A 10822-nucleotide genomic window follows, 5' to 3' on the forward strand; every position below is an offset into this window, starting at 1 on the left:
TAGCACTCTAAGTGCTGAATAAAAAATGTATGGCCGCAAGCAGTTTTCGCAGCTGGCTGTGCACCATTGGACTCTTGTTGCTATCCACATCATTTCAAACGGAACACGTTTGATAATGTATAGCGCATGCATCAAATGAAACATTCATTTAATTTGGTTTTTTTAGTTAACTGCGACAATGAATGGAAGGGAAACGGGAACTTTATTGCTTCTGGAAGCTTTATTACATCTTTTACTTAGAAAAAATGGTTGTGTCTGACAGGATCTTAGTTGCCCACATGAAAGAATATACAACACAAATCCAACCATGCACTTTTCTCAGAATATACACAGAATATGAAATGTTGAATTGGAGTGATTTTTCTTGTCAATCAATTCCACATAAGTGTGTAAAGTATATTGCATGTGTTAAATATTTTTTCCCCTCAGAAAAAAAAATATTGAATTGTATGGGCTATAGTGATTGTCATAGGTTTGGAAATGAATCATTGTGGAAGCTTTGCTCCCTAATGCCACTGTAAATACGCCCCCGCGATATTACACTGACTGCATTCTCTGCTTGTTGTGATGTTACGTGCCAGCATCTGTCCTCTTTGAACACTGTTTCCACTTGCAACAACAGCTGAAAATTACACTCTTGGGTTATTGAGAGCAAAGCAAAAAGTGCCTTTGAATATAAGGAGAAACAGCTGAGGCACATTTCAAGATGGAGCCAAGAGGAGTCCAATAATATTCTGTTGAGATTCATTACATTATTGATTCATTTGTGTGAACATATTGATAAAGCTGCTTTATCAAGATTCAAGTGTCACAAAAAAAAAAAAAAATGCTCAGGCAAGTTTTTGTCAAAATGTGTATTGCGGGATAATTCTCTTGAAACATCTGCAGGCATACTTTTTTTTAATTACTGTTACAAAATGCATCCACCATCTTCTATTTGGCAAGACAGATGAGAATTGGTACAACAACTGTTGCTGGTATCACTTGCTATAGTATATATAACATACATGACATTTTGAAGTGGAGTGAGTGAAGTGTTTTGAAGAAGAAGAAAAGTAGTTTTCCTACTATATATTTAATCACATTGAAGGGATGCACAAAACAATGCAAGGATGGCAGCTCGTGTGAAGGTTGACAGTGTTGCAAATCTGATAAAGAGATAAGACAAACTTTTTTTTTTTCCTAAACCAGATGCATACATTACGCAGTGGGAGACAACCTGTCATCCACACACATACCCCACAGCAAGTATTTTTCCATCATGTGACAGAGGAAAAGAGAACGAGGGAGCAAGTAAGGTAGTCGATGGAAGAGGGGAGGCGGGATGAGAGGGACACAAGCTCTGCTGCAGAGCCGAGAGAGAGAGAAAGAGGGAGAGAGAGAGAGAGAGAGAGACCGAGAGAGACCAAGAGAGACCGAGAGAGAGAGAGAGAGAGAGAGAGAGAGAGAGAGAGAGAGAGAGAGAGAGAGACCGAGAGAGACCGAGAGAGAGAGAGAGAGAGAGAGAGAGAGAGAGAGAGAGAGAGAGAGAGAGAGAGAGAGAGAGAGAGAGAGAGAGAGAGAGAGAGAGAGAGAGAGAGAGAGAGAGAGAGAGAGAGAGAGAGAGAGAGAGAGACTTTGCTGATGTTCTCTCTAGCTCCAGTGCAGCAGAGACGTGATATTTCAAGAATCTTAATTGTGTGGCTGAGAGGGAGACAAGAAATAACATCCTAAGCGCGGAAAGCGAGGCTGAACAGAGCGATGTTGTGATCCTTCCAGCTCGGGTAAGAAAACGGAAATTTGCGTTGATGGCACAGACGTGTACACATGTAGATGCGGGACGCATGCATGCTCGCTCGGTGTGAGTGGTTTACGAATCGAGGGGCTTGGTGGTAAATGGTAAGTTTGTGCATACATGTGTCTGCAGCAACAGCCTGCATTATCATGTGACTTCTTTTTCCAAGTACAATCTGTATCCAGGTCCTCCATCTCGGTCAAAACATCCCATACTCCTGCATGTAATCCTCAGTACATGCAAATGTATTTGCATTCTTCATACAAACAGCCATTTGTCACCTCCAGCCGCTTGAAGTAAATAAATAAAATGCTTCAAGGTTTATCTCCAGTTTGATAAGGAGGAACAGCACAGATAAGCACGTGCTCATCTTATCTAATGAAAAAGCTGATTATGTTCAAATCCTTTAAGAGTAGTGAAATCACTGGGGCACTCAGATGTGTTGCTAACAGGTGAACAAGGATGTGCTTCGTGTGACGATTGCCATTTTACAAATATTGCATGCTGTTGCAGAATGAAAATTGAGGAGGATTCTGTGCAGATTTGAGACTCAGACCAATCAAAAGGTTGCCTTTATTTTATTACTAAAGAGTGATTTTATTTATAGGTCCAGTTCCCCAAGTGGAAAAAGAACAGAGAAATCCTTGTTTGATAAGAAGTGAGTCTGCAAAATGCACAAGTTGCAGTATGAACATGTCACCATGTCAGCTGTGTCTCAATGCTCAAAGATATTTTATGTATATGTTGTTTTCTATCTTTTTTTTGTTTTCTATTTCTCATTAATCAAAAAGATAAAGTGTTCAATCTGGGCATAATTAAAAAGAAAGTCCTAAAACTAATTCCAAGTGCAGTGAACTGACATTCATTTATGGCAGCATTACTTGCATCAAATACAAACTTTCTCAATTTGATCAGAATTCTATTCATTTTCAAATGTTTATTATTGTGGTTGTAGTTGGCTTAGGATGACAACATTTTGATTTCCAAAATAGAGGACACTCGGCCTGGCGTCAAGATGCTCAAATTATACTCAAAGTTGACTCAAAGATGCTATAGCCTACATTATTGGTATGGGGAGAAAATAAAACAAAAAACATTAGGGATCACTTGGGATCAAACCCACGTGGCCACTGTGTCTGCGGTTTAGGAGCACATAGTGCTACAAATGAGCTAAAGCAGAGGTGCTTAAGTTTGGTCCTCGAGAGCCCCTATCCAGCTTGTTTTCCATGTTTCCCTCCTGCAGCACAGCTTGAATCTAATGATCAGCTCATCAGCAAGCTTTGCAGAAGCCTGATAACGAGCCTGATCATGAATCAGGTGTGTGAGTGGAGAGAAACTTGGGAAACAGGCTGGATAGGGGCTTTGGAGGACCCAATTTGAGCACCCCTGCAGTAATCCATGAGCTACTGTGCAGTCAAATCGCTAACTGTTGGGGAGGGAAGCCAGCCAGGATGAATGCTGAGGAAAAAGGTAGTGATTGATGCACAGATTTGTAAAATTCGTCAGATCCAAGATTTAATGTCATTGTCACAACTCACAAAATTATGTTTGCAGCATCAACACTGTTTGATGTAAAGTGCCACAAGTGCATAAACCACAAACATTGAGCCACATTGCTTTATTTGAGATATTTTATGTTGACAATCTGTGTTTATAATTTAGCCTCAATGTTGTATTTTATAATTGTAAACCTGTTGCGTATATACTTTAGTTTTGGAATATTTGGAAGGATGACGCCCCCTTTTGTGTTATTAAGGTATGGCAGGCTTATGTTCGCACTGATTTGCAGGTGTGCCAGGTGGGACGTGCAACGTAGAAGCTGGACGGCGTAGACAGACAGTTTTTCGACCACTAGGGTTTTTGAATACCATTTTGCATTTTGAATACATTTTATTTTGGATCTCTTGGATCACAAAACACTATTCGAACTTTCATTATGGACTCTTGGATTGTTGGAAGGTGCGTCCGAAACGCTACCCCGATTTGAACAAGCCTGTACATCGAAAGCATAAGTGATATACAGTATTTGAATATCCTCTTATGAGCAGTATGAATTACAAAACCTTCTTAGGCATGCTTCAGCTCACCGCTCTGCGTTCCTGAAACTGACATTTGTTGACATTTGAGAGCGAACGATAAAAACAGGGGGCATCAAAAATTAAATGACGAATGCATAATTGAGCAGGTTGCATGTGGAGAGACGAGAGAGTGGAGATGAAAGTGAATGGCTGATGGAAGATTGAGAAGAACCCCGGGAGGAAAGATGATGTTGACTCAAACACAACTGTCGTACAATGCTCACTTTGCGCAGCTCATATAACCCGATGAATGTTGTCAATGCTATGCGACATCTCATGACGTGTTGATCTTGTTAAAAGAAGAAAGTTGAAGACGTTTCGCCCGCTGCCAACGTGAACCACAGTCTCTGAGGCTGGAAGGATTTCTTTACTGCTTTTAAAACCAAGACCTTAATTAGATTTAATACATCAAAGCCATCATTGATGACATTGGAGCAAATTGATTGGATGTAAAATATAAAGGTGGTCCTTTTGATATATCATGAGCTTTACAGTGTGAACACATATGAGTTATGTGAAATTAGTTCTGGAGTCAAAAAAGATGTTTGACCACGAGCAACAATTTTTCCCCTTCAAAGTAATCCTACAAATAAAGGAACACTGAAACATAGCTAGGAGAGGAGATTTGTTTCCATGGCAACAAAGCACTAGACCTTGCTTTTATTTTTTTTATTTTTTTACAGATCGCTATGCTCATGACAATTTTACTGCTACTTATCCATCATTTAATTTCATTCCAAAACAGCATGATAGTTCATCAACAAACAGCACAAAAACAGCAGCTTTTGCTGTAAAGTGAAGCCTTGTTGATGCCCTAACCCAAATTTAAAGGTGAAGTCAAAACAACCCCCACCCACAATTTTTTTTTTGTTGACAATAATATTAGATGTGACCTCACTAGTCTAAACATGACATTTTGATTAATATTACATTTGTGAAATATGAGTTATGAAGCAAACTCCAGCCTTTTTATCCATCTCAGGGAGCAGCCATTTTGCCACTTGCTGTCGACTGAAGATGACATCACAGTTGCTCAGGGCTCCAATCAGAGCTCGCCTGTTTTCTAAAGCTGAGCTGTGATTGGTTGCTACCTGAGACATGAGCAACTATGATGTCATTATCTCTCGACAGCAAGTGGCAAAATGGCCGCCTCCTGATATTGATCAAAATGGATGGATTTTGCTGCTTAGTTCATATTCCACTAACGCAATATAAACCGGAACTGTATAGAACATATTATTGTCAAGAAGTTTCACCTTTGAGATGAATACCAGGCATGTGAAATTGAAATTTCTCACAAAGAATCACACATTTCTTTTCAATGTGTAGTAAAGAATGATAAGCTTCAGTTATTTCCATTTTTCCCATTCCCACTCTCAACTCTATTTGTTTCTCTTGCTGTGTGTGTGTGTGTGTGTGTGTGTGTGTGTGTGTGTGTGTGTGTGTGTGTGTGTGTGTGTGTGTGTGTGTGTGTGTGTGTGTGTGTGTGTGTGTGTGTGTGTGTGTGTGTGTGTGTGTGTGTGTGTGTGTGTGTGTGTGTGTGTGTGTGTGTGTGTGTGCGTATGTTTGACAGAGCAGTGAGCTAAGAGCCAGGAGTCGCCCGGCCGCCGCCAGGATGTGAGATTGATGGCGTAACAAGAAAAAGCCCATCATCATGTTCTACCACTGCAATCAAAATTGTTCCTAAAGAGACACACTGTACTTTTTGCTGCAAGAGTCACATTTGAATATTTCCCTGTGTAAAGCGACAAACGGTGTCGATATGAGAATCCTATCCCGCTTGCCTGAGAATTTCATACCAGTGATAGCGATTGTAACCGTCTTCTGCCATCTGCACACACACCCCTACAGTTGACTCCCTCACACAGCGAGATCTTAAAACCTCCTCCAATCCGCACCTGTGACCCCCCGTAAGGATTATGAGGCCAATGTTGATGCTTCTACAATCACGGTGTCTCCTGTGTGCGTTTGTCGGCGTGTGCGTGCTCGGAGCGCTGGGCTCGCTGCCTCAAGCTCTGCCATGGCACGTCCCCTGCCCGGGGCGGTGCGTGTGTCACATCAAGCCGTGGTTCTCGCCAGACTCGGTTTACCATGAAGCTCCGACCGTGGACTGCAACGACCTGCTGCTGGCTGGCCTCCCGTGGCCCCTGCCCTTGAACACACACACCTTGCACCTGCAGGGGAACAATCTGTCCGAAATGGACGGCGCGGTGCTGCACGGGCTCCCCAACCTCACTGATCTTGACCTTTCGCAGAATCACTTCAGCTGCGTCAAGACTATTACGCAGAACTTGTCTCTGCCCTCTCTGCTGTCTTTACATCTGGAGGAAAATCATCTCAGCCACCTGCCGGAAGCTTCTTTCTCCTCACTGCTGGCTTTACAGGAGCTCTTTCTCAGCCATAATAATTTGTATTCTATTGCACCCGGAGCCTTCACTGGTCTGGATTCTCTTCTGCGTCTGCACATCAACAATAACAGACTCACTACCGTTAATCCAAGGTGGTTTGAAGCGTTGCAGAACTTGGAAGTTCTCATGCTTGGAGGCAACCCGGTGGAGACTTTGCCTGAGCAGGGCTTCTTAGCCTTGAAATCCCTCCGCAGTCTTGTTCTTGGCGGCATGGGCTTGAGAGGGTTAGCTGATAATGCTCTGGATGGGTTGGAGGGCCTGGAGAGTCTCTCCTTCTACGATAACCTACTAATCAAGGTTCCTACTCGGGCTCTGCAAAGAGTGAAAGGACTCAAGTTTCTCGACCTGAACAAAAACCGGATCAAACTAATCAACACGGGAGACTTCCGAGATATGGTCCACCTAAAGGAGCTTGGCCTGAACAACATGGAGGAGCTGATGTCCATTGAGAGAGCCGCGCTGGAGAACCTCCCAGAGCTCACCAAACTGGAGATCACCAACAACCCGCGCTTGTCCTTCATTCACCCGCAAGCTTTCGCTCAGCTGAGCAGACTTGAGAGTCTCATGCTCAACTCGAACTGTCTCAGTACCCTGCACCGCCGCACGATGAGCTCCCTGCCCAAACTCCAGGAGGTCAGTCTGCATTCCAACCCGCTCCGCTGTGACTGCCTATTTCACTGGGCCGCACAGGACGCCGCCCACCCTCACCGGGACGGACAAGCCAGCAAGCATCAAACATCTCGGGTCGTGCGCTTCATCCAACCGCAAGCCACGCTGTGCTCCGAACCCCCAGAATTGAAAGCTCGGAGGGTGAGAGAGATCTCCTCGCGGGAGATGTCAGCCTCCTGCCTCCCGACAATCCCCTCCGCCTCGCTCCCTTCCAACGTGGCTGTCAGAGAAGGCGGGAAGCTTCTTTTGCACTGTCGAGCTGTGGCAGATCCGCAGCCTCAACTTTACTGGGTGACCCCCTCAGGGTTGAGACTCGGGCCGGCTTCGAGCGACGTATCTGAGGGACCGCCGGCAACTTCTGGAGCCGCCGCCTACTCATCTGCTTACAGCATCTCCCCCAGCCAGGCTCAAGGTAATATCCCCACCATACGCTACTGGCTCCTGCCTGAGGGGACCCTGGAGATCAGAAAGGTCACCCTTAGAGACGCCGGCTTGTACACCTGCATAGCTGAGAATACTCTAGGTGCTGATACACGCAGTGTTATTGTGGTCGTGCAAAGAAGACAGAAGACAAGGAGGAAGGTGGTGGCTTCCAATCTGAAGGGCCATTCATTACTCAAAGCGGAGACAAGGTTAAAGGTGACGGAGGCTGGAGAACACTGCGCTGTATTGTCCTGGCAGAATAAGCGCAACTTCCCCTCGACTCGTTTATCGTGGCAAGCCATGAGCTCAGACGCGCCCGCGTACACCACACGCATCCTTGCCGGCACACACCGTTTCAACCTGACCCACCTGCAGGCAGAGACATTTTACAGAGTATGTTTACATTTAGGGACCAGTGAGGGCAACAAGCATGCCAGCAGGAGAAGCAAAGCAGGCAAGAAACCTCAGTGCGTCTCATTCCGAACGAAGAAAGCGGCAGAGCCTCGGGCCAGCCTGCAGCTGACGTCCACCGCGGCGACAATTCTGATGATCCTTGCCATCATACTGATGCTGCTGGCCGGCCAAGGGTGGGACGGTGGAAAGCACCCGGGTGCTCTTTTCCAAGAAATCAAAAGTCATAAGGCTGTGATTATCATGCAGAAGACAGGGGGGGGCAACGAGAAAGAGGCAAAACCGAGTGAGAAACTTCTGTTCCATCACGACTGCTGAGATCATGGAAATTCAAATGATAAACATAATACGAAATGTCAGTGATGTAGAAAAGATTTGTATTTATTTTATATAAAGTGTGTACAGTATAAACCACAGTTTATGTGTTGAGACACATTGTAAAGAATCCCTTAAAGGGGAAATCAACCTTAAACATTTGTTGACAATAATATGTTATATGCGACCTTACTCGTCTAAACATGAACATCTGATTAATATTACATTTGTGGAATGTGAGTTATGCAGCAAAATGTTGCCACTTGCTGTCAACTTAAGATGACATCACAGTTGCTCAGGCAAAGACCAATCACAGCTCACCTGTTTTCTGAAGCTGAGCTGTAATTGGTTGTTACCTGAGACCTGAGCAACTGTGATGTCATTTTCACTCGACAGCAAGTGACAAAATGGCCGCCTTCTGATATTGATAAAAACTGATGGATTTTGCTGCTTAACTCATATTCCACTCATGCAATATTAATCTAATGAATGTTGTATTTAGACGAGTGGGACTGCATAGAACATATCATCAAAAAATGTTTAACTCAAACCAGGTGGATTTAAACTGGCACTCACAAATCCAATATAAATGACTGCTTATGGCTGCTGGGCTGAAAATGAAGAAAACTTCATTCAGTCCAGGGACAAATGTTTCAAGGATGTTCGTTACATTTCCTGTCTTAATGTTACATGGATTGAACCATACTGTAACCAAGCAGACGAAACACTGTCTGATGACTGATCTGATCATCTGAAAAGAAAATGTGACAGCTTGTTTTGTTCTTGTACGTCAAAGTGGTTGATGCGCTAAATATCTTGGACTACTGTTCTTATACAGCATTTCTCGCCTAACATCCAATATCCTCTTTCAGCATAAAATGATTCTCAGTGATTGTGTCAAATTCTATTTTGAGCTATTATACAATAAATCTTTTTAATTTAGATGTCATTGTTCCACTCTCTTTTTTTGTGCATATATTGTTTTCTTCAATTATGATATTCAAAAATCCTTATATATGCCTATTGTAAATGTAAATGGAACAGGTTTCCAATCTCTGTGCATATTTCATACCCGACCTAATGCTGCAGTAAAAAGCTACATGTAAACATATTATATTAAAACATCTGAGGTAAATACTTGTAGAAAATTGGCATAAATATACAACAAATTCGGTATCACAATTAACAATAATTCACAATTGTAGCTCACTTAGACAAAGTAGATGCTCAAGATCCATCAAATGAAACTCAATCTGTTACCATAATAATGCATATTCACGTTGAACATGTCATGAGATGACATTAGATCTAAGAAATGTATATGTTGGTGTTTTTTGTTCTAGCTTGCCTCTAAGCCACTTTGGCTTTGTAACATCCATCTATCATCTGAAATAACAAATATAAGACAATGGCCAGTCTTGTAATGTAATGGGAGTAAAAAATATTTTTATACTGTACTTAAAGTGAATCATCAAAATTCCTTCAACCATCTTTGTTACTCGCCACTACAAAATAAAATCCAAAGAAATTGTTTGTTGCCGTAATCCCTAAACTGTGGATCAGAACGCAATTGTTATGTGGTTGCAATATGGAGTAAGTCATGAAAATGAGACCCAATTAATAAGGAATTCTCTCTAAACTAAACAATTAAACTCATTAATTCACCTGAACCCTTCACCTAAACCGAAGACTTCAGAATCCCGCTCGTCGAGTAGTGAAGTTCAGAAGACCCGAGTAAGGATCAAAGAAAAGAAAGAAAAGTGAAATCCAGCACCAACCAGACACCACCTACTACCCACAGGGTTACAAACCAGAATCTTTCACCAACCCTAGAAACATCTAAATTCCAACAAAATAGGGAGACATCAAAAGACCAAAGGAAAGACTGAAGAAAGGAAGAAAGGATAGATGAAGCATAGTGAGATCCACAGACATCAGCCTCCACCGATTCAGCGACTACAGAAAGAAGCAGATTGTGTTTGAATTTCTCCCCCACCCACACCCGTCACCCACCACAACCCAGCCCCCGCCGCCGCCACCCGGAACCACAAACCCTCAGACACCCCCCACCCCCACTCCCACCCCCGCCAGCCCACTAAATCCCGGGGACCCCCCGTACCCAGGAATCTGTGCCAGAGAACACTGGGCACGGAAGGAGAGAAGGGAGCACAAAGTGTATTGTGCAAACTAGTGGAGTGAGTTAAGAGGAGTGACCAATGGGGCCTCGCCCGAGGTGCCCGAGGAGGCTCACTGGAGCGGGGCAGGCCATAACACCGACACCCACCCGCCCAGGCCAGGAATGGAGCCCCCGGCCCAGGGGAGGCGGAGGAAGGCGGACAGGGGAGGGGGACGGGACGGGGGGCGGAGATGGCAAGAAGGGGAAGGGGCGGCGGCAGGGCAGCAGGGAAAGGGGGGAGGAGGAATGGTGACGAGGGAGAAGCGACCGGGAGGCGGAGGAGGGAGAGGCAGCAAGGGGAAGGGGGAGGGAACCACAGGGCACCCCGGAGGCCCACCCAACCCGAACCGCATCGCTGGGCGACGGACCGCGCCGCCCCGGACACCAGGGAGAGCACCCTTTTCTTCTTTTTTAGGGTCAGGTGTCATGTCCTGACTGAAAATGCACCTCTGGTTTTGGTATGCCAGAATCATTCAGGTGATGAGACTATTATTATTATACATGAGCGACATCAAGGTTCGTACACAAATATTATCAATACTTGTCCATGTTTTTGAAGCAACATATT

At 44.2% G+C, this 10822-nt stretch overlaps 1 protein-coding gene across 2 annotated transcripts; it reads left to right on the forward strand.

Moving 5' to 3' along the window:
• Positions 1-1559: 1559 nt before the first annotated feature.
• On the forward strand, positions 1560-9022 carry LOC147167066 (leucine-rich repeat neuronal protein 2-like). 2 transcript variants are annotated; one of them, XM_086087623.1, is made up of 2 exons: positions 1560-1763; positions 5426-9022. In XM_086087623.1, exon 2 carries the CDS (start codon positions 5772-5774, stop codon positions 8079-8081), a length of 2310 nt encoding a protein of 769 aa, XP_085943749.1. In that variant the 5' UTR covers positions 1560-1763; positions 5426-5771; the 3' UTR covers positions 8082-9022. The 2 variants fall into 2 exon arrangements, with proteins under 2 accessions (XP_085943749.1, XP_085943750.1); XM_086087624.1 differs by having other exon boundaries at positions 5431-9022.
• The last annotated feature ends 1800 nt before the right edge of the window (positions 9023-10822 follow it).

The sequence above is a fragment of the Leptonotus elevatus genome, chromosome 10 (genome assembly GCF_054856555.1).
Source record: "Leptonotus elevatus isolate MCC_2025b chromosome 10, RoL_Lele_1.0, whole genome shotgun sequence".
Lineage (NCBI taxonomy): Eukaryota > Metazoa > Chordata > Actinopteri > Syngnathiformes > Syngnathidae > Leptonotus > Leptonotus elevatus.